Genomic DNA, 24,869 nt, shown 5'->3' on the forward strand with positions numbered 1-24,869 from the left:
CTATTGTGATACACATGAAAAAACAACTACATGCTCTGTCTCTCTATTTTTTTCTTAACAGGCCTACAAAGGAACAGTTGTCATGGAGCACTCTACTTTTAGTCTGCTGATAGAGAAGATCATGATTCACATCATGGGGTTAGATGAGATAAATAATTTGCAGCTAGACAGAAAAAGGCCTGTTCCTCACATTGTACTGTGGTGGCGAAGGAAGTAAAACAAGCCAAGTGTTCCTTCAAGGAGCCTGAATATAGCACAATCAACCTAACAAACAAATTGCATCCATCACATTCAGAAATATAAAGCTCATTTGCAATGGAACACTGGCCATTTTAATTAGACTAAAGAGCTCAGCTGCAGGCCAGAACCTCCTGCTGAGTGTGATTCAGTGTGTGACTTTGACAATGTTTTCTCAAAGAAGAAGGAATAACAAAGCACCCATTTACAGTAGTTACTGTGGCGGAAACACAAAAACCCTTAACACTAATTTCGTTTCACATGATTTTGTCTTGAGGAAATGCTGCTATTCAGTCATCCTGAAAGAAGAAGAATCTTTGGTGACTTAAATCTTTCCTTACTTTAAAATACCAACACAAACCTGTACAGTCACACACCCACATCAGGGGTCACAATCACTTAACTTTCTTTTTTAGCTGTGTCATTGTACACAGAGTTACACAGGATAACAGCATGGCAGGCTGTGAACTATACAGAGTCTTGTCTCAAAATGACTTGAGCACAAAACTAATCTCAGAAGCCATCGGCTATCATCTGACAACAAACAGAAACCTCTCCTGAAGCATCAGTCCAATCAAGAATGCAGGGTGCTAGTGCACGAACTTTCCCCAGCAATTAGAAACATCCCATAAACAAGTAGCAAGACACTCAGCTCTTATCTACACATAGAGATATTTTGAAACGCCTCTCTGGTACACGACCTAGGCATGGTAACCAAAGAAAAAATAAGACATGGTGCTCAATATACAAAGTCACAATGGGCATGTGCAAATTGAGGTATAGACATCATTGTTTTCAAAGCAGTCCATTTTACAGGTACACCAGAATTTTGAAAAATCTGCACCTTAAAAGGAATTAATTTTTTTTTTTTTTAAAAAAACATCCATATACATGTTGACAAGGCCTCAGAAAACACTCCTGAAAATAAAGGACAGCAAAATACATGCCGATTTTAAATGATGAGCATAACTGTCCAAAGATTCTGACCGTAATTATTTCACACAGCAGGATTTATAAGGATTTACACTAACAAGATAGAGGATTCTTTTTTCTAATGTTTATTTAATTAATATGATTCTATTTTTGCAGCTCTTAGTCATTTGATTCTAAATCTACTGCTAGGGAATTTTAAGCTTAAGCCTTAACAGTGATCTAATTTAAATCTTGATATATATGAACATTGACTGATGGGAAAAAGAATATTACGATTAAATGTTTTACTATATCAGCCAGCGCCATTTCACAGCATTCAATTCCATGTCTAGCATATTCCATGTCTAGCATATATTCTCTCATTCAGAAGGACGGTTACATAACCAACCTGAAGGTTTTACTACATTCTTTCTGATCCATTGCCGCACTTTCCCCTCCATCCCTAAGAGGAAAATATTACGAAAAACATTTATGATATAGCCATAATTGTATGATATTCTGTTTATTGTTACTAAATGGAGGATAAATGTATGCATGCTTGAATGACTTCAACAATGGGTAAAACTGTATACAGGATTGTGTGCATAACAGCTACAGGATACATTTGTTAAGGAGACATGTATAATCCATGATGCCACACATGACTGCGAGGGTGGTTGCCACTCCTCTCTCTTCTCAAAACAGACTTCATCATAATTGCAGCACATGGGCTGACACACAATATATTAGCCTCCTCGAGCCAAAGGAACTGGATACTCCAAGAGGGATGTGTGTGTGTATGTGTGTGTGCCTGTCAGTTCATGTGTGCACAAGAAAAAACCAGGGACAAAAACAGAGAGCTAAATGTGCTCCTAAGGGTCCTATGTGTGTTATAGCAAAAAGCAATATCTTAATGGCGGCATCTTTCAAGGGAGCACACACAGTGTATTCCAAATATCCAATCTATGTGATGCTACATGCTCCTGCCATTTCTATTATCAGTGATAATAAATCCATACTGTCCTGATTACTACCATTAAACCAAGAGCCCATCCACCACCTCAGCCAAGCGAAAAGACAGGTTTTTCTGTCAGGAAGGGACTGAACGGTCTTGGCAGGAGACACTCAGTTTCTCCAATGCATTTAGTTAAACCCCGGATGTTAAAAGAGACTTTGTCAGGTCTTCTAAAGTTATCCTGTATATTTTCAGACTTTCATTTGCACTTTTTCTGCATCTGAGGCCAAACTAAAGCTGGGGAGGATAAGCTTGCATTTCCTGTTTACTTTAACCCATTTACTTTAGTGGTGAGAATGTGTCTCATCAGCCCATGGCTGTCAGCTTGGCTCCATCAACAGCACCCTGAGTCCGACCACTGATACACAGAAGCTGAGGAGCTTCAGTCTCTCACTCCCTTAAAGCAGCCTGAAGCCAATTTTCACCTCTGGCTTCTTGCAGCCTCCTGCAGCTTATTCTTGTCACATTATGTGGCATTGTAGGTATAAGAAATAAGACTCTGTACCTAGCACTGCCAGCTAGAAATCATTTTTAACAGCAGATAATAAAAGTTACATGTGGATAGCCCCTGAAATTGCATCCTGTATTTCAGGGTTAAACTGTCCTTTTCTTAATACCTGGGCAAAAGTAATTATAGCTTTTTTAAGTCTGATGTCAGTTACATTAATGGTAAACATCAGGTTTTGGTGTCACACACATTTAGCTTCGACCAGCAGGAGTCTCAACTGATCAGAATGCAATGCAGCCACAAGACATGTTGCATCTTAATTCAAGGGTGTGGTCAGCGCCACATCAAATCTGACCACAGCTAAATAATCAGCTTCAATATAATTATGTCCATTCTTTTGATGTTGCCAAAAGGCATTCAAGGAAATGTAGGAAGACACTAATTCAATTGAAGGTATCACTTTGTAGAGATCTATTTTACTTTGACATTTTAAAGGCTTTTTCTGTTGATCAGTGTTAAAAAGTCTCATTATGTAGACAGATAGAGAGATTCTTTATTTCTTCACGGAGGAAATTGCATGTCACAGCAGCAGCACGCCAACAAACCGCATGGTACTAAGAATAGTGCAAAACTAATGTCAAATGTACGTGTCAAAGTGCTAACATGAAAGCAAAAAATATCATCTTTATCTACTGTTACTAAAAATAAAACATGAAAACTTCCAAAGGGGTGAATACTTTTTATATGCACTTGATACAACAAGTTAAAGTGGATGCAACTAAAAAGTATGGTTCAAATCTTCTCCAGACTGAAAGAAACTAGTGATTTAGTCTATATTTTTTACCTAATTCATGTGCAATCGTTACATTTAGACTCTTTTTCATTTTGAATCTCTGTGTTTCTGTATTTTGCTGTTATTTACGGTGCAATACTAGTTTCTCTCCTTTGCTCTCTGTTTCAAGAGTGTTTTCAACTGTTATGTTAGCAGCCTTGCATCCACCACGGTATGATTTAGCCATAGCACCTTCCTTAAACTTATAGCAAACTGTTATGAACTAGCTTAAACGAAAGCTGACTGAATCTAACCACGTGTCTTGTTCACTCCCAAACCAGACCAGCTAGTAGTAAGTTGTGAATCCACATTTGTAGCAAGAGGGTTGAATGATAATCCCTTCATTATTGTTGAGATATATTTCAGGCTGGACCAAAGCAGTGGCTCAAATGACCGACATTGCCATAGTGTGGCTAAGTAATTCCACTTTCAGTTAAAATGCTCTTTGAATACACTTGACTCCATGAATCTGGACAAACCTAAGACTGGTTTAGATTTTCATTTTAATGATTCACTGAGGGCATCCTGACACGCATGAAAAGAGACCATTAAGGGGGTACACCATTTGTCGATTTTTATTACGAAAGCAATCTTGGCCTCCAGACTGTCAATATAGATCTTTATGTGCAGTAAACAAGAAGATGCACACTTAGGAAAAATGTCTCTACTTTTTGCATTGATAAATGACTTTCAAACTCTGTGCAAGTTCTGTATCATATTTTAGCAAGAATGTCAGGCTGCTTTTGCAGAGTTGGTAGGAGACAATTCTGGGATATGAGCCTTCTGGAACTATTATGGGCCTAATTATGTTTGATACAAACTGGTTGATGGCACATGTAGTTGCATCAGATGGGAATGGCAACTATCTTCTTCATGAGAGACTGCAATGACTATGTTTATAAAAACTTTCATGATAAATAATCACACTTATCTCTTTTCCCAGCGATACATAGCCTTGCATTCACACTGGGAGTTTTCCAACACACCAAGTCTTGTACTGCTGGCAACTGTAAAACTCCTCTGGAGCAAATGGGGGTGAAGTGCCACAACCCCTGAGGATAAAAGTTTTTCATTCTTCTCAGCTGCTCAAATCCCCTCAGTCAGTGATCCTCTAGTCATAGATCCTCTTCTCTTACCTCTAAGCTACCCCAAACCCATTGTTCAAGTGCATAATGGCTGTCTATGTGCCTTTTCACTGCTGCCTATTCTGAACAGCAGGTCACCAGCTCTTTCATTACTGTATGTACAATGCAAATGACAGCAGACTGAATGGTGGTGGATGTTTGAAACAGGAGGGGGGGCTGGCCGCCATAAACCTTCCTGAAGCGTCTCCTGACTGTGAGGATGTCAGAGCGAGGGGAGAAGCGGCAGACACCTGGCCTGCTTCCCAGAGCCTTTCATCTCGTGTTGGTAGCCATCCTCTCCACCAACGGGGCCTTTCAGCAAACAGCAGGATATGATGCCAGCAACACAATATTTCCCACAGCCTAAGTCTCACACCATCCAGGCACTGAAGTTGCTCATAATGTGTGATCAAGGGATAACACACTGCCCGGAGCCTCCACAAAGAAGGTTTATTGCTAAATCGCAGAGAAGTACACATTCATCAAATTCAATTCAATCCAAAAGAAAGCATTCAAAAGGAACAGTAAATACACCAACGTGGCTTTCAAAGCAATTAATGCATCAGCAGTTTAATTAAACAGCCACTAAAATAGGCTTTAGAGAAGGCGGAGGGAGAAATTAGCTTGCACTACTAACAGATATTGAGTGCTATTAGAACTCACTCCCACTCTAAGTAAGAAGTGGGAAAGGGCCATCAGCTCTGCTCCCCTACAATCCTATTGTGTGTCATTATGTGTGGAAGCCTGTGGGAGAGATGGCCAGCGCTGTTATCATCCCAGTTATCTGCAATTATAATTGCCCTCCTGCTCGCTGCAAAAATGGCTACTGAGGATTATGATTAAGGTGAAATGAAAGGGCAGAATCACAATCCTGAGAGCTGAGAGGAGAGAAGTGGTATTTTATGTGTGGGTGTGTGAATGTGTGTGTGCTGACTGAGGTTTGCCACTGTGCTCGGCCACAGTAGAATATGTAGATGTTCTAGATGAGACTTTAACTGATGGTTTATGCTCTTGCTCGGAACTGGTTTCATACATATTTGTCTGAGTGAACACAGGTTGATCTGTACTGATACACTCTTGTAATAACAAAGGGATACCACATAGATCTGTACTCGGTCCATTACTATTTTCAGTTCATTTTAACAGTATTCCTACTCCAACACATCTTACAAAATGTATTTTTATGCAGATGGTACAATTTTGTTTGCATATGGCTTCTCTCTCAAGCTGTGTCTAGGTTAATCTACTTTTAACATTCTTCAGAAGTCTCTCAACCTTAAAGTTGTGCTGCATACATACAAGCCAGAATACATTTCACTCACATTCATTTATAATTCCATTTTACACCTTTCTGCAATCATGTACATAATGATACATGGATAGTAGGATGGTCTACTAGCAACAAGAAGAGAACTGCATACTTTCATGTTAGTAAATAAATGTAATGTATTCTACTAAAGCTGTGTCAGTTATCACATCTCTTCTCAAATCTAAAATTACTGTAAAAAGACCAGATCTCAGGATTGTCTAACACTTGATATGCCATAAGTAAATAATGAACTTGCCTTTCAGTACTCTGAACTTAAAAATACTTAAAAACACCTCACCCAATTGGGTGCATTAAAACAGTTAAAGATCCCATATCACAGACAGTGAGGTTTCCTGTTTGTTTTGATTATAAAGCAGGTCTAAGTGCAACATCAATATTGTGAAAGTATGAATATGTATGAAATGCTCAATCCATGGAGAAAGGCATACAAGCCCATATTCACAAACTGCCCTCAGGACTTCTTTAAGGTTGTGATGTCACAACTATACAGTTGGCGCCAACAGCCGTGGTTGCAAAAAAAACCCAGCAGAGCGGATGTGGAAAAAAGATAGATTGTTTCTGATGTTTCCTGTGTGAGAACATCCTTCAAAATGTATGTACTCTACTTATAACCATAACACAGATGCTGGAGAGGAGGTCTGATGTGTGGTTTGTTAGGATTAAAATCATACCCCAACTTTCTAAAGAAAACACAAAAGAACGCATTGAAGGTACTACAGTATATTAAATCAAATCCTAGTGGATTGGTGTCTGTGTAGGTCTCTTTATTTTTAAAGCTGGGTTTGCCTCAAGTAGGGCAACGTCCACCTGCAGCACCGAACAGGAGGTTGCAACTTTATACTCTGTTGCAGAACAAAGAACAACTGTGTTCTTTTCATTTCAGGGGCCTGTTTCATCCCCATTTCTGTTCCTAAGAAAGAGTACATTGATAGAACACAATTCTGTGTGACCTTCAATTGTCTGTGGCCAAAATGACTTTAGCTGTCTTGTCTATCTCCTAATACACACACACGCGCTGTGACCCGAGTTTAATTACAGGCAGCAAAGAGCAGTGTCTGCCACAGTAAGCTTGACAAGCCGGTGGCAGGTTAGCAATATTAGCACCTTAAGCTAATCATTAAGGTTCAGAGAGTGCACTCCGGGAGCAGACGTCCCATCACTGATGCCGACAGGAAACAGGAACCCTTTCCGACTTAAGAATATACATGGAGGTTGAGTGAAGACCACTAATTATCAGTGTCTAAGAGGCAATGAGGAAGTCTTGGTGGATTTAAAAGTACTTGTTTGATCTTAAATGGAACCTGCAGAATACAGTGTATGCTCGGTGTGGAGGGTTTATTTCCAAAATGCACAATAACAAATGTTACATGGAAATGTTTTATTGTTTAAAAGCAGCATAAAGTGTTTTTTATGTATTCCTAATTATTTCCCAATTCCTATTTTGGAATAGTAGGTTAGACTCTGGTTTGGAATGAATATTTTCATATACATGTTCATGTGCGTTGACTCACCAAAGTCTTCTCAGGCTCCTGCTGGGACTCAGTGGAGGACTCCATGGTCGTGTTAATCCAGAGTCAGGCCTGTCAGCGCCGCTCTGACGACTGCATATCTGTTAGGACGGAGAAGCAAAGAGTTACCACAACAGGACAATATTGCAAGATATGTACAGTAGGTGCACACTTTCTTTCACTTTTGTTCAAAATTCAGTCCTCTAAGGCTTGTAGTTGATTTGAAAGCTGCTATTTTATGCCTTGGAAAAGCACTGAATTTTTCAAAGTGGCCTTTAAACCTCATGTAGGATGGCTAGTTTGCAAGATTGGACTTATTTGGAAAATCCTGCCTACTCATCTATTGCATTTTAGATCAACCAGCCTGCATGGGCTGTTTACCATAGAGAAGCACAAAGGATTTCTCTCATTTCTGCCACTGTATATTAATGCAGCAGAAACCTGCTCACCATTCCCCACCGCCTTCTTCCCACCCAAACAAAGGTGCTGTAGCTCCAGGCCTTTAATAAACAGCCTGTTTCTAGTGCAAGCAGGGGAGGATGGCAGGATCAGCCAGCCTGTCAGCTCCTTTTCCCACAGAGTCCTGAAAAATGCATTCTTTCATTCTATCTTTTTCTGTCTGCCTTCAGCTTGCTTCCCTATAGAATTGTTGGAGCATGACACTGTTTTTAACCTTTATCTATCCAGGGAAGGTTTCTGCTGGCTGCCACTTAGTCGCTCCACTGACCTGTTGGTGAGTTACTCAAAAGGTACAACAGTGAGGATGTCTGATGTAAGTTACTTTATGAATCCACAGGAAATTGATCATTCTATTCCTTGCATATTTAGGCAGGGATATCACAGGAAAGGTTCAGAGTAGGTATGTCTTTGACTCATATCTTAAATCACTGCAGATCAAACGCAAGCTGTATTTCTCACAAAACAGTACGACAAATTAAAGCAACAATGCGGCATCCTTATGCAAAACACAAGAACAATACACAAGAGGATGCAATAAGCCTTTGAGCAAACACAATCATTTTTTCTTATCTCGCAAGTACCTTCAAGCATTAAATTGATTCAATATCCGACAACTCCACTTATAAGCTCTTAAATACTGTATATCAATAAAATCCTAACACTGACCTTTACCTCTAATGCCAAAATCTTCGATGCACATCTCTACTAACAAGCAAACTGTATCCATCTGTCCAATAACATTCAATACCCCACACCCCATCCCCGGCCATCAACAAGCTCTTGAATGGTCCAACTCATTACCTCATTATTTGTTCTCAGTGCAGTCACTGTACCTGCACTCACACAAGCCCAACTCCACTGCTCAACATTGTAACACCACTGTCAGTTAAATCCTCACCATCAGTTCATGAACAAGTGGGACCATCTGTTAATTACACTCTACGCTTCTGGGCAGATTATTTTGGGTGGAGCAGCTGCCTGCCAACACGTGGTTGTCCTAAAAATGCTTTTGAGATTACAGGAGGCAGCCACTTATGCTGATTGCTGTTTTGTGTTGATATTTAAATGATATGAACCCTGTGTTCCCAACTGAGTTTATACCTTATCAGACTACTTTATGTTGCCATAGGCGACAACTTGAGAAAGCAGCACTATGACTTGAGGGTTGACACTGCACAGTACAAAGACACTACATGCCTCCACCAGCCAGTCAAGTTGCAGTTTACATCCATGTCCGTGCAGACTCATATAAGACTTTGAAGGAATTTAATAAAACATATGACGTGTAAACGTTATCACTATTTTGAGGTTTATGATTCCAGTGAATAAATTCCAGTGAGAAACATGCTGTCTTCACTTCGAGACTATTTTTACAGAGGAGCACAAAAGGACAGATAGAGAGCTTCATCACATGGTGCAATGACAATCACTTGAAACAAAATACCAGCAAAACCAATGAGCTTGTGTTTGACTACAAAGCTTCATATATGGATGTTGCTGCAAATTCTAAAAGGTGGATTCACACACATGCTCAGATAGGCAGCACAGAAGATCTATACATCACCACAGTGTCAAGGTGGGGACCAAAGATTAGTGTCACCAATTCTGTATCCAACCAAATGTGACATATGGTCACAATCTCACCTTCTGTTCCTCAGTAATGCTGTTGAATAATGGGCAGTTGTTTTTTTTTACAGAACATCATTATGTCACAGTGAAGCTGACACCTGACCTTTTGGATATACAATATCATCACTTCATCATTTATATCCTATATTATCATAATTACAATCTGACTTACCGGGTTGCATCAAAAAAGTGTTTTGTGAAGTGGCAGCTGTGTGGCACATGTGACCTCCAAATCCTAATAAGTTCATCCTTGAGTCAATTTGTACCTTACAGACATGAGGTCACAGTAACTTTTGAGCACTAATATCTACCCGATTCAGCCTGGAGTCTAAAAATTATGTTTGTGCAAAATTTTAAGAAATTACCTTTGCATTGCACAGATATCGTGTTCACGAGGATGGGATGGATGGACAATACAGCCACGGTTATTGCTGGCACAGAGGAATAAAAACACCTCTATAGTCCCCTTCAACAGGTATATAGTTTGTGATGTTTTATAAATTGCACTGTGTTTAATAAGCTGAGTAAGGATTTTTGAGTTGTGGAAACTATTAAAAATTGCAAACTCATGCCTTCATAAAGAAGCTAAATTGATATAGCTCTTTCATTCAAAACATGATAGTAAAATGCTTAAATTGCACAAGCTTAGCTAAAATAGTGCCAAAAAAGCCATATGGGGACACGGAAAGGATCTTTCAAGTTCAAATCATTAAAGCCAGACTAGTGATAAAAGAAAATGGGATTCAGATTCTAGGAAATAAGAGCAGGCAGGGGTGGTAGTGTACTGAGAACAAGCACTGAAAAATCAGTATTCTGCAGGGTTTTGTTGTAGTTCAAATCACTCAGTTTAGTGTTTCTATGAAATTCTATTTGACCACCAACACAACTCCAATGGAAATTGTTATTACTCACAGAGGCCAATTTTTTTAATCCAGTACAGTTCAGCTCACAAGTCATTTTATACATGACTATGTGGTATTCACACATTTAGGAAGTAGGTGGGCAGCTCTTGCCAATATTCATAAATGAGTTTCCTTAGAAAGGTGCCAAGAAGGTAGTAGAAGAAAGATAGCAGGAAGGAGGCAGCTTAAGGAGACTCTTGAGAGACAAATAGTGCCTAATATCTGACAGAGGACAGGAGGACATCCTGACAAAGAGAAGGTCACTAAATCCCCCCACCAGTCATTCTACTAATGTAACGCTCCACTGCTCCAATAGCCTCTTGGCTCCAGCCAGCACATACACTTCATCTGGCCTCAGCTCTCAAGGACCCGTCAAACTGAGACAGATGCTTTCCACTCTTCCTCAAAACCGGCTTTAGCAATCAGTCCATGACTCTGCCTGGAGCGGCAGCCACACAGCTGAGGTGGGAAAATAACACAGAAATCAGGGCCCGCGACTACAGGGAATGTTTTGATGTAGTGCTAGGGAAGGTAAACATTTTTTTGTATTAATCTTTGTCAACTTTTATAGCTATTATGTTGTCTCTGAAGTGTGTTGCTGCAATGACAACTGAACTTCCCTCTGGGACACATAAACTTAGTGATCTTTGAGTTCGCTGTTTGTCTCTGACTTACATTTTCAGTATTTAGTTCACACTCTCTTCCACATTCTGTCAGTGTAACACAATGCATGCTTTGGCTTCTGGTGCAGCTTATTTTGTGGATGACTAAATACACATTAGCTCTGAGGCCGCTGTCTGTTTGCAGCTGCCTTTATGGGGATATGGCAAGGATCTTCGCATTTTTGCTTTTGAGTGAAAGATCCCAACAACAATTGGATGGATCGCCATTAAAATTTAGCACATTAATTAATATTATCCACAGGATTCCTCCAGCATCACCAGCAGGTTAATGTGCTACAATATTTTGGCTATGGCTATACATTGCATTATTACATATTTATCAATCATAAAAATATCAGACTAAGGAATCTGACGAATCAGTGATGTCAGTCTGATATCCGATGAGTTAACTATGTCAGTGTCTGCACCTGAAACCGATACTGGACAGATTGGTCCCACCTAGCTAACTAAAATTTTACCTGCTTCGCATCTTGACATTAGCATTTGGCTCAAAGCATTGTTCCTTGCTAAATCTTGTTCTTTTGTTGTCTAATTATTACTGCATATAAAATTAATTCCTATTTTAGTTTTTTTTTCTATTTCCATACCAAATTCTGACTATGAGTGATCCGATTATGACCTAACTAGTGACATAATCAATCAACAAGCCATTGACAGGCAATCCACTCTGCTGTGGTTCTGTTGTCTTCACTTTCACCCACACTTTAGTGACACTCTGCCCTTTCACACAAGCTGGTTGGCACATAACAATCTGTTTCAGTCGTACCACAGCAGTCTGCTAGCTAGGAGCTATGGATCATTGCCAAAGATAGAGGGCAAGCGCACAGGGAATCCTAAATTTGTGGCTTGGCAGTGGCCCCAAAGCAAAGCCGGAAACACTGGCTGAGGGGTTTCTCCACAGAGCCAACAGACAGGAGGGAAACCTGGGGAAATAACATACAGATTTTCTGATTTATACTCCAGTTTAAGAGCATCAGTATATGGTATGTGAATATGCATCACTTGCCACATGATTGAATTTACACATTAGCAGATGGAATGATCACACAATGCCAAGAAGGCAGAGTGTCAGCACTTTAACAATGTTCATTGCATCATGAGCTGTATTAGCTAGCATTCAGTTTTTTTCACAACAAACCAAGAAAAAAACAGTGTTATAACAAATCATTTAACCTTTTTTAAAGCCATGTGGGTCGATTTTATGAGATGACACCATAATAAGTGATGCAAAAAGGTTTATGTAAAGAATGATGATACAAAATCCACCCATTCATCCGCTTATCCGTGGTCGGCTCACGGTGGCAGCAGGCTCAGTAGCCTCCCCAGCAACACTTTCCAGCTCCTCCTGGGGGATCCCATGGCGTTCCCAGAGGAGATATGTAATCTCTCCAGCGAGTTCTGGATCTGACCCGGGGTCTCCTCCCAGTTGGACGTGCCCGGAAAAACCTCCAAAGGGAGGCGCAATGATGATCCCATAGAACTTACAATTATAGTCTAATTGTGGTAACATTTGGATTTTAATTAGGACTGGACAACATGAACTGTAGTTTGTCAAATACTATAAATATCACAAATTACAAATCATATGAACTAAGTTTTAGCAAAGCAGGATGTTTGACTAAAAACATAGGCTACATTCTGGAAAATGCTATGTTTGAAAATAATGAGAGCAGACCAGAAAATATTTGTTTGGACAGCTTATCACTATTGTTTGAGTGTGCAGCAGTGAAATACTTTGATTTTGATTGTTTTTAGATTAACAGTAGAGCTCAGCTCAAGGGTAGACAAGGACAGCAATCATTTCAGGATCCTAAGCTGATTGTAGTGATGTTACTGTCTGTTCTCGACAGGCGAGGCAGCTCTCTGACAGCCCCAGAAGCCAATCTATAGAGGCCTATCACCGCTGTCATCACTGAGTGTTTGGGAAATGATTACCCTTGGTTAAGTGAGACATACGGTGTTCTACCATGCTACCGTAGATGAATGATAACAGTCAGGGATGAGACGGCAACAATGTCACATGTTGGTCCCTGATATTTCCCCGCATCAGTAATAGAAATCAAATATCAAACCACAGCACAGACATTTGTCATTTCTGTGTTTTTTTCTGAGGATTCAATCTCTCCTTCATCACCACTCCTTGCAGCGACAACCAGCCGCTCTGATAATTCTGAACAAGGCCACTGCTGCCTCCACTCTACTAAGTGATGATGAAGCTTTTAGGATAATCTCCAGCAAGAATCTCTCACAGCAAAAGCTGCCTTTTCAAGATTTTCAAAAGGAAAAGGTGTGCTGCTGTGGAGTTGTTTGCTTCAGGTAGAAATTATTTGATGATCTGGTGAGGACTAAGAGCACAGAGTTCCATTCAAATCAGCAAAATGCAAGTAAAATATATCATATATTATCAGTTTGTGATCATCTGCACAAGCTGAAATCATCTCTTGGTCTGAATGTTGCCCACATTACCTCACCAATCCAAAATATCATTGTTATTTGCAAATAACTTGCTGACTTTCTGCTTCTTTGACACCTGTGCTGGCTCCACAGATGCCAGATACTTAAGCCTCAGGCTATTAAGATGCTGGGGCGTGAACTTGACCACCTATGGGAAGAAGGGCAGGACTAGCCTAACCCTGCATCAAGGTGAATGGCAGATTGCTATATCTAGACAAAAGTCTCCAGTCATGATAGCTGCTCTGCAACACTGTGCAGGGACAGAAGTGCCCTGAGCTAAATACTGACATCAGTATGCTAACATGCTCTCAGTGACAATGCGCCGCATCACCTCCTATTAATTTAACATAATTCGGCACGCTGCTACTGACGGTCAATCATACTGTATATGTACAGGCGCACATTCAAGGTAGAATTTTTATAATGTGAACTTTTTACCTGGTGTTCAGCAGTACCTGTAACAAGTCCCCCATCTACAGCCCTTTACATTTTCTTTAATACACGGCTGTATTCAGTCTTAATTTCCATCTAGACAAGTGCAGCTTTGATGTAAGTCACTTGCAGAATTAAGTATTATTACGTTGGAACCCGGCCAATAGACATACCATTAAGGTTTCCATCTGGCGCTTTCTATCCCCTATAGTACTATAGTTACTGCACCATCATCATTTCAATACTTTTCATTTACACTCATTCACACACATAAATACAGACATGTAGAGCTCTGAAATCTACTAAGCATCAGTTTTTAAAAATTAAATAGCCCAAGCGGGCTAGAAATAGTTTCCTGTGGAGACATACTGTATTAACCATGAGGCTACACTAGAAATGTCAGCCTGTCAGGAATAAAAGGCTGCTGGTCAAACTATGTTTTCAAAAATGCTCTCTATGGAAATTAAAACAACAGGATAAAGAGAAGTAATTCAAGTCGCTTGGTCCACTGTAATCTTCTGCCTGTCCCAGTTTGGTACCATGCTCAGGGGGGAGACATCTTTAAACAGAATTAATCCATGTAGGTCAGGGAGTGAGGAATATTAATCAACCATGTAAGCAGAGGCAGAGGATTGCCTTGCTGGACCGCAGAGAATCCAGCACAGTTTCACCAGAACAAGAGTCACTTTTTTTATCCTTCTGACAAAGATAGAAATGTATAAATATTAGTGAAATCTGATACTGTACATGTAGGAGACTAAAAAAACAGACTTTGAATGTTAGGGGACAAAGCTGGACAGAACAGCAAGATATCATTCTATGGCTCAGAAAAATGACAGACTTGCAGATCTTACAGCACTGCTCAATTAAATATTATCTGGCAGCCATTCCTGTCGCACAGATTTAATCTCATTTCCGAACAGATCCTGTTTTTATAAACACAAGATGGCTCTACATAATTTCTGTCCCCTCCACAATAAAGTATCTGGGAGCTTCCTTGAGGTTTGGCTGAAGAGTGGATGTGAATCTTACTAAGTATAAAATGATATAAAAACAGTCCAAGGTTGACTCACCCAGAATGGAAGTCTGGCTTGTGTTATGCCAAATTTGACCAGAAATAACAAACGTGGAAAATAGTCTTCAGGTTATTTCCCTACTTTCCATAAATGTATTCTTGGCCCCGCTCCCTCCCAAGAGAGAGACAGTGTGTGCCTTCCAAAACATGACTTGCAGCATACCGGTTTGAGCTGAATGGCCATGGTCTCTAATTCATTTATTTTAGAAGCCAAAACGACACATGCGTCAATGAGCACTTTTTTTTTTTTTTTTAACTGTTTGGCATCACTGAACAAATGTACAAAATATAGCCCGATCAATATGAATTTTTGAGGTCAATACAGACATTTATAGTTGAGTTTAAAAAGTCTGATAGCGATATTTGGAGTGAAAGTGTTTTTTTTAATAATGCTGAAGACAAACAAGCTTTTTGTCAGAAGGATCTCTTATCAGGATTTGTTCAGAGAGGGACATGTTGAAAAAATGAAATTATCACTGCTTTCTGATGTATAAGCTATGTAAAGAAGACATTTTTCTAAATAATCTTAAAGAGATTTGGGCATTTTTGGACTGCAAATTCTTGTTACTCATCCACACGCATATATACCAACACCAATATTTCTGCAATAGTCTAATATAGTCTAAATCAGTCAAGCCAATTTATCAGTATAGCTCTGGGGAAAAGCACTGCCTTTGAAACACTTAGATGCAAAATTAGATGTTTGCTGCAAAGGTTCCTAACAGGCAGCAGTTTAAAAGGATAAGGCTAGTGTTATTATAGATTTTTCTTATCATCAGGAAAAAAGATCAAACCCAACAACATGGTAGTCTGTCTCTCAATATTTTCCAACTCCCTCAGCAAGTTTAGCCATCAGCCCCAGGCCCAATGGTTCCTACTGACAAACATATCATTTCATTTTTTTTTTCAAAAAGGCTAAATAATTTAATAATTTCAACAGTTTGGCACTGCAACAAGTGTTATCAAAAAGCATTTCTTGGAGACGTATACATATTTGGAGCTACTGACTATTTGTGGCAGCAGGGTGGTGTGTGCAAGACTGAGTCAAAATAGACTCCAGTGTGTGTGTTCATTGTAAGGAATGATGGAAATAATATGCTTCACACTCAACACTTGTTAGTAGAACACATTGTTTTGGTCTTTTCATGAAGTTTGTTGACAATAGCAAAACTATAGACTATCACCAGATGTGTCTTTTAACATGTTTATAACGTGTTCCTACCAGATATTTATCGGTTTATACTTCACTTTAGTACAGCTCATCCTCAGTAACAGCTTATATGACCACATCAGCTGCTACACCTCTGGCAAAGGTTTGACAGAAATTCAATGTTATATCGTTTCACGTGCCTCATGCAGTCCATTAAGGCCAGTTTAGATGTCCTTGCCACTCCACAACATAAAGGGCAGCAGCACAGCCACATGTAGTACTGCTCAACTTGAGACAAGATAAATAAACCTGATTCAGACTTATATAATGTGTTAGTATTGCTTCCTGATGTTGAAACGGTGCTCCTGTGTTGCTTTAATAGCATCAATGACAGAAAAATTCCCACGACAGAGAATCCCTCATGTTATTATAGGGAACCAGAACAAGTGTCACCTTGCAAAATTTAACCTGTATTACTTTTGAAATGCAACAAGATGACTCAGCGCTCACTAACATCCATTTATCTGATCCATCAGAGCGACAAGTGGATGGGAATGCTGATGAGGACGAGAAGAGGGATGAGAAGGTCTGAACTCCTGTGGTGTCAAGGAGACTGTGGTGACCTCAGAGTGTTCAATCCCCTTATAGGAGAAACGCTGCAGCTGCTTGGCTATTTAGCTGGCTGTTAGCTCGCAGAGGACAGCAGAGAACCAGCTCTGCCACAGAGACAGAGAGGAAAATCACAGAGAGAGCCACAGCTCCACTACAGTGAAAACGTGTATGACGCATGCAGCCCGAGCTGAATAATATGTGTGTGTGTGTTTATGAGTGTGTGTGTGATACCTCTTGCATAACAGAAAAGAGAGAAAAGATGTGAGGCTGACATGCCTGTACATTTAGCCTAAAGATCCTTCATATATTACGTTTTATGGGATTAGCGGACATGATGAGAAAGGGACAAGTGCAAAGGTCACGATGGCAGACAATATTCCTGTGCCCTGAGAATGACCTTTTAAGAAAAGCATACGGGGGAAAAAGAGAGCGCTGGAAGACGGGATCATAGCCATCATCTCTACATGATCAGTGTTGTCAGAAGCTGGACAAATGTGAATCACCTCCTTGTCTCAGTCTGGGATTTCTACAGCTATCTGCAGTCTGACACCACCAGACACATTTTGACTAGCTAGCCGGACATCAGGACACATCATCAAGCTGGAGTGTGATGTGGCCCCAATGTATTAGCATCTGTTAGAATCTTCCTACACACAAAAACGGCGTGATAACACCCAAAAGAAGCCTAAAGACTGAGATTATTCAAAACACAGGAAAACACACAGACTACATTTGTCCACATCAAGTGCGGGTACGTTTAAAACACACAAACACAGAAGCCTGGAGGCGACCGGACCGATGCAGCATGCACATGTGGAAGAGAGCGCAGGGAGGTGAATGAAGGACCTACCTCATGCAGCTCGGGTAGCAAAAAGCATGATTACATTCACAACACAGCCTCTGAGAGAGGACGAGAGAGAGAGAGAGGGAGGGAGAGAGACATAGAGATGACATCACCATATTTTTCTTCCTCCTCCTCTGAAATGTAGGCTAGTGCTGCAGGGCTGCCGGTGTCGGCAGCGGAGCAGCAGTGAGAGCTCCCTCTGTGAGTGTGTGCGATGACAGTGGAGTAAGCTTTACATAGAAGCATTCTCTGCTGGATGTGACCTCAATGTATTCAAGTCTGCAACTCCGCCAGAGCCCTCTCACACACACACACACACACACACACACACACACTCACATAATTTCTCTCAGAAAAACCTTCTTGTTTACATCGTGGCGAACCATTTCAAAGTATTTAACAATTTTATGAAACATACAATATAATGTTAGGTAAGCCTGTGCAATATGGCCTTTAAAAAAATCAAGATATTTTTAGGAAGTGGTGCTCCATCACATGCTACTGCTATTGTCAAAAATAAAATTTTAATTTTAATACATTATATGATTCTGCTTATTTGAAAATGTTTTAATACTTATTTCTGCAGTATTGATAAACAGGTACCAGTTGCATTTTCTCGCTGCCCCCTCTCTCCAAAAGCAGGATGACAACCACATTATTTTAAAGGCCTGATTTAAAGAAAATATTTAAGACTAGTACAATACAAGTATGATATTTAATGTTCACTCATTCTGCTGTTCTCTGCTTCTAGCCAACAGAAGAAAAGTCATACCTCTTTGTGATGTTACAGCCTTAATATCTTTATCTTTTAATAAAAATCTAAAAATTGTATGTCCTCAGTGTTGTTTCAATTTTTTCCTGTGGTACTGAAAATGGAAGTGAATATTGATATTTTTCAAAGTATTAAATCAAAGTTAGAAATGTTAGTATTGTGACAACACTAAGTTACCAAGAGTAACTGTGAACACAAGGCAAATAATACTAGCATTTGAAGCTCATGTTACTTCCAACTGGCTCTTTTTCTTCACTAAATCCATTTGTCCATTTATTTAGAGGGACATGCACCCACACAGTGCTATTGAAAAAAAGAAGAATGACACTGACCCAAGACTTTAGGTCAACAATACTCACTCAGCAACCTTTTAGTGAAAAAAGAATCCTCCGTAGGGACTAGCTTAAATGATATCCAGCGTATCACTGCCTGTGTTTACAGCTGGTTTTGTAGCATTAGAGATCATGTTGAAGGGAATTTCTGATTCAGTATTAGAAATTAAAATGAAAGAATTGTGAGTGCTGACCATATCTGCTGACCTATTTCCTGGGGGGAAACCCAGAACTTAGATGCTATTTTAACCTTTAAAAGGGCATCTAGCTGTGACCTGCCTGAAAGTCCCTTTAACAAAGCAAAACCACTTTGGTACAGTGGGAATCACCAAACACAAGGACTTGGCTTTCAATCTTTTAAACTGCTTCTCTCCTTTGTGTTCATTTTACTATATATGGCTTTTATAAGTTCTGTGCTACTGGTATCCTACTAACTTTTGAGTTTTTATGTATTTGTGATGGGAGTTTTTATAGTGCGCAATTAGCCTTTTGGGGTGCTTAATGACTTATTTTACTAAGCAGAAAGAAAGTCTTAGCTTGTCCTGACTTTGTTCAGAATAGACATAAACAGGAGAGAGCTCAGTAATTATTCATATGGGACATTCCTCCACAAAAAATTATCATTTTTAGATCAGTCTATATTATTTCCAAAATGATGATAAATGTCCAGTGAAATTCACCAGAGCCCACTGTGAAGTCGTCAAATTTCCTGGTTAAGTGGATTCAGGTTCACTGAGCCACCATGAGACCTCTGATCACAGACACACAGTTCATAATATCTTGTATCTCATAACATCAAAATGAATCCTCCCTATCTTTTCCCTTATGTCCCATTTCAACACCAACCTGCCATATTATTGTGGTGAATCACTATGGACACATGATGTTATCAGGCACTGACGCCTATACTCCGCCCCAGTGGATGCTTCTAGTGCTGCAAATTATCATTTTATGGCACAAAGTGCAGTAGTTTGCATACATGCTTATGAAGTAGGACAGCATAAGAGGTGCTGCTTTTGGAAGAGTGGACATGAGGAAACATAACCTCGCATTTGCAAGCAGTCTGTTCACTTGTCTCTGTGATTTAAGTACGGTATGTGTGTTTGTGTGTATCACATGCAGGAGGTATGTGTTTCTGTATTGAAAAGTGTTGTATGGTGTATTGGTTCAGCTGCAAGGGAAACATGCTGCTGACAAAAGCACCCAGCTGTGAGTGTTGGGAAGAATAGGCAGGTCAGAGCTGAGGGTGGTGCGTCTGAAATACCAGGAAAAGACTGTACACTACACACTTACAAAAATCCTACACATACACACACAATAAGCATGTACCATAGCACTGCATAGCCATGGTTGTTTTGATAAGACAACATTTGACAAAACATGGCATCAGTAAATTCAGATGGTAAAGCTGATCAAATTAACAAGAAATTTGATGGATTATAGCTTTCTTTGTCTTTTTTCTTTTTTTTTTAAGCAAACCACGCCCTTCACCCTTCCTGACCACTGTTACCATGTGGCATAGATGCTCCATCACTTTTCAAATAAATTTTCATGATTAAGTCAGAGCACCTCCATGACCTAAACATGTTGTCCCTTTACTGGTTTGTGTGTTGTTCCCCTGAGGGGAAAAACATATACTTTCGACAAGGGCTTGACGCTACAAAATGCCATCGATTCAAAAATCCATGGAACTATATTTCTGAGCAAAATAACATTCTGTAAATTCCCCAAACATAACATCTTGTCTGGAAAATCAATCAAATTGTCATTTTGAAACTCACCGTCAAAACTCCTTAATATTCCAAACATCCTCTCACTGATGGGAAAGACATCTTCTAAATATAATCTGCTAAACGGAAAGAAAACAACATTCTCTCTCACTCTCTCCCATTATCCCTCCACAGATACATGCATCATATTTAACTGAATTACACAGTTGTATGGAGCTTGAAGACGCTGGTGGACTGGCCTTTCCATTTGCCTGTGGCTGTAGAGCAGGGTGCAGCAACTCGGCTCATCTAAGACAGCAACGAATTATCAGAAAACGCATATACCTATCAGCCACATATATCCCCATCTCTTGACATAAATGCAGGACTACTGTTGTGAACATTGCTTACTTAAAAAGTACTATACTTTTAACAGAAAACTTGTTTGATTACTGAATCAGCTTGTGCTCGCTGCCAACACCCATTATCAGATCCGATATTTAACATTTGAATCAGTGTTTTTTTTTGTTTTTTTGTTTGCTTTCTGTCAATTTGTTGATAAAATCAATTTAAATTTAAATTTGTACTACTTTTTATGTACTTTGACTTTGATGCAGCTTCCTCTCTCAGTCTGTAGTCTCTGGGGTCTCACTCAATATCCCACCAACAACACTATTTGATTGGCTTCATGTTACAAGTAATATATCCTATCCATATAGTGGAGAAAAAAGTACATACTTGCCTCCAAAATGTAGTGGATTGGAAGTATAAAGTAGCAGATCATTTTGAGGTACAATTTTGAGGTGCTTGAGTAGCTCAAACAATACAGTGCTTGATTAAACTAAGTCTCCCATTTTTACAGCAACAATATATATAAGTATATCAGTTTTCTTGATCACTAATAATTGATACTGGTATCAAAATAATCAGTAATCAATAAAATCAGTCTATCACAAGGCACTAAGTCACCAAGCTTCAAGAACCATATTCCATCTGAACTATCCTCCTTAGCGCTTTCCTAGATCAAATGCAAATGAGCTTTTGAATGAGAGATTGTGGGAGCTTGTCTGACCTTGCTGAATGGTGCTAAAAGTCATGACCACATGAGGAGATTACACCATTGCAATGAAAAGTCATCTTCAAGGGGATTAGTGAGAATGAAGCCAGTGACAAAGACCAAACACTTGTAATGTGGAGTCAGTTTTGCAGTAAGCGTGACCGCTCAGTGCATTCTGCTAGTTTAAAGTGAGATGGAGGGCAGGGTATAGCCAAAGGCTTAATTCTCCAACAATACTTCAAAGTTAAAAATCTCATTGTTGAAGAAAGAGGCATTCTTTTCCACAAATAACAGCAATTATATACCCAATCCTCGCCCACGGTCTCAGTAAAACCTGCCTAACCTGAACAGAAGGTGTAGATACGGCCCTTCAAAGATAGCTTATCTAAGCAGTGATAAGGCTAAAGGAATTTTTAGAAAACGATGAAATGTTGATAAGAACAGCACAAAAGTCAAATAAGAGAGATAAAAATAAAACTTATCTCAAACACCTCATCTCAAAAAGAAAAGTTTTTCTTTAAATCATGTTCAGCCAAGAGATCGAGGAAGTCTTTGATGGAGATAAAGATGCAGAAACATTCAATTTGATTAACTTCTGTTGTTAAGGTCTCTTTTCATTGGTTTTGCTAGCACTTCAGGGGAATCACTAATATTATCCTGCCACTGACACTGAGCCTTGCATTACAACTGCTTGTAACACTGGAACTAAATGCCTGCTAGTCATTCAGCTTCCCACTTTGCTGGTCAGTCGTGATTGGCCCAAATAACCTTAATGTGTTACTTAGAAAGCTCTGCAAGTTGAGAGATGTGACACCCGAGTGGAAAATCTGAGTGAATAATGCAAGGGACAGCCGGCCGCAGCTTAGGCCAAAGGGATTATTTCAGCCGGACCTGAGGTGATTTTTGGAGACAGTACAGAAGAGATGCACAGCACACTGTGCCTGAAATAAATACCTGTCAAAAGCTAAAAGCTGGTGCAGGTTTGTTGACCATAACAGGGGGTGCTAACTTTCTGACGTGATATGAAATTGTATCCATGCTGAACACAGAGCGCTCTCTGTGAACAAGAGCTCAGCATAACAAAGCATCAACATCCCTCTGTATCAAACAGGCTCATCAAATACAATGCACTGTACATCCCTCAAAGTGCTGCAGCTGTGCACAGGACTCTGGAGTCTGAATGAGTGAATTAGGACACTAGAAAGCAGAGGATGTAAAAACACTCCTTAACTCCTTCAGCTTCGCAACAAAGCCTGACATGTTTGTCATGCAAATAGTCAGAAATTCAGTCATTTAAGAGTGACTCATTTACTGTTAATATTTGTGAGTATTACTTTGTTACAATGATTGACATAGTAATTATCATGCATAAGAATGACTGTTTTTATCTCAGTTCATCATACACACACCCCTCTGCAGCACCGAGGTATCCACCCCTATGTCTACTCAACTTTAACGTGGGAATAGAAAATGCCCCTAAAAGAGGAGCCGCCACCATTCTCCCTTGATTCACCCCAGTGTTATAAGCAAGCAGAACTGCAATGATTAGTTGATTAATCGATTAGTCAATCAAAAGAAAATTGCCATTTTGATAAGCGATTAATGGCTTCAGTCATTTTTCAAGCAAAAATGTCAAACATTTGCTGTTTACAGCTTCTTTAATATGAGGATTTGCTTCTTTTCTTTGTCATTTCTGATTGTAAATGAAGAGTCCAAGAGTTCTGGACTGTTGGTTGGACAAAAGAAGCAATATGAAGACGTTACTTTGGGTTCTTGGAAAATGTGACGAGCATTTTTCACATCAAGTAGTTGTGACAATAATCTGCAGATTAATCGATAATGAAAAAGATCATTAGTTGCAGCTCTATATGCAAGCAGCTGATAACAGGTGTTTTGGGGAAACTGGTCAATGATATCATCTTTTGCAGTTGCCGTTGTCTGACATGCATAGCAGTTGCACCGTGTTTTAAAGGTTAACATGTACCTGTCCAATGTAGCATCAGAAATACAGGGGACAGCACAACCAATAACTGACTCTCATTGTACTTTATGCTGTAGCTTTCTTTGGCTGTAGCAACTAGAAAGTTAAATTCAGAAGGAATACGGTTGTATTATCTGTTTAGTAAGGAAAATAGATGTAAAACATTTACTTTCTTGACATTTTGTGAATTTATTTTGTTGATTTGTTACACTAATAGCTAAGAGAGCTTGTGAACCACTCACATACATCTCCCAGCTGCTACTACAGGGACTATCAAACTATCACCTCTTGCGGTACAAAGTGGTGTTACAGACCGGATGGGCCGGGACTAGGTTAGCATGCTTACTTCAGTAGATCTCTCTGCAACACAATACATAGACGTCTTTGACATAACGTCAACACTGTTGTTTCTTCACATTTTGTTGATAATGTGAGTTCATTTTTTGAATGTTTGAAAAGTTCTGTCAATTTTGTGCACATTGTAACTTTAAAATAGAAAGACAAAGAAAAGCTGTGAAAATGGGGACGTAACAACCAACTGGGAATGTAACAAAAACATCAAGAGCACTGAGAACCAGCAACTTGTTAATTCACCAGAATATCAAGTAGGGATGTCCCGATCCCGATTGCGGGATCGGGGCCGATATGGGCATTTTTTCACTGATCGGGATCGGCAATTTTGAACGTGGACCCAAGCCCGATTATTTTTACATCAGCTGTCGTCAACGGACCACAATTTGCGGCAGAATGCAGTCGTGCTCGTAACGTTAGTCTGGAGAACCTGTGGATAAAATGTCTGCAGTGTGGAAATATTTCAAATTAGAAAGTGAAAGCGAAAGCAGTCCAACGGCAACACGTAACATCTGCAATACGACCGTTTCGCGAGCTGGTAACAAAAGAGCTGCATTTAATACTACACATTTGATACGGCACATAAACAAAAACATGAGTTCACTCAAGCAATACAGGCAAAGGCACCGAAGCAACAAACACTCGTGGATACTTTCAAAAGGAAAGAGAAATATCCTCGAGTCAGCGACATGGCCACAAATATTACAGAGAAGGTCACTGAATTCATCGCTCTGGATAACCAGCCCACCTCTGTGGTAGAGGATCAGGGTTTAGTTACTGACTTTGTTTACTTGTTGTTTTTGTTAAAAAAAATAAATAAAAAAAACTAATGAAAACCAATGTTGCAATAGGATATGCAGAATAAGAAAGAGCCATATGAAAGTATTTACTTTGTTTCAACAAAATAAAAAAAGCTATTAAGAACAGCTTGGATGCAGGTGTTTTTTTTCTTAATGCAGCTGTATTATCTAGGAAAATATTAGTTAGGGCTAAGTATCGGATCGGGACTCGGTATCGGCAG

The 24,869-nt window shown here is 39.6% G+C and overlaps 1 protein-coding gene across 3 annotated transcripts in view; it reads right to left on the reverse strand.

The window, feature by feature from the left end:
- The window catches only part of osbpl8 (oxysterol binding protein-like 8), a 98,675-nt gene that overhangs the window by 65,740 nt on the left and 8,066 nt on the right, over window positions 1-24,869 (reverse strand). For all 3 annotated transcript variants that reach the window (XM_073480370.1, XM_073480368.1, XM_073480369.1), the window contains exon 2: window positions 7,410-7,507. In XM_073480370.1, coding sequence (XP_073336471.1) covers window positions 7,410-7,454 — 45 coding nt within the window. In that variant the 5' untranslated portion in view covers window positions 7,455-7,507. The remainder of the gene's footprint in view (window positions 1-7,409; window positions 7,508-24,869) is intronic.

The sequence above is a fragment of the Pagrus major genome, chromosome 14, assembly GCF_040436345.1.
Source record: "Pagrus major chromosome 14, Pma_NU_1.0".
In the NCBI taxonomy this organism is placed as follows: Eukaryota; Metazoa; Chordata; class Actinopteri; order Spariformes; family Sparidae; genus Pagrus; species Pagrus major.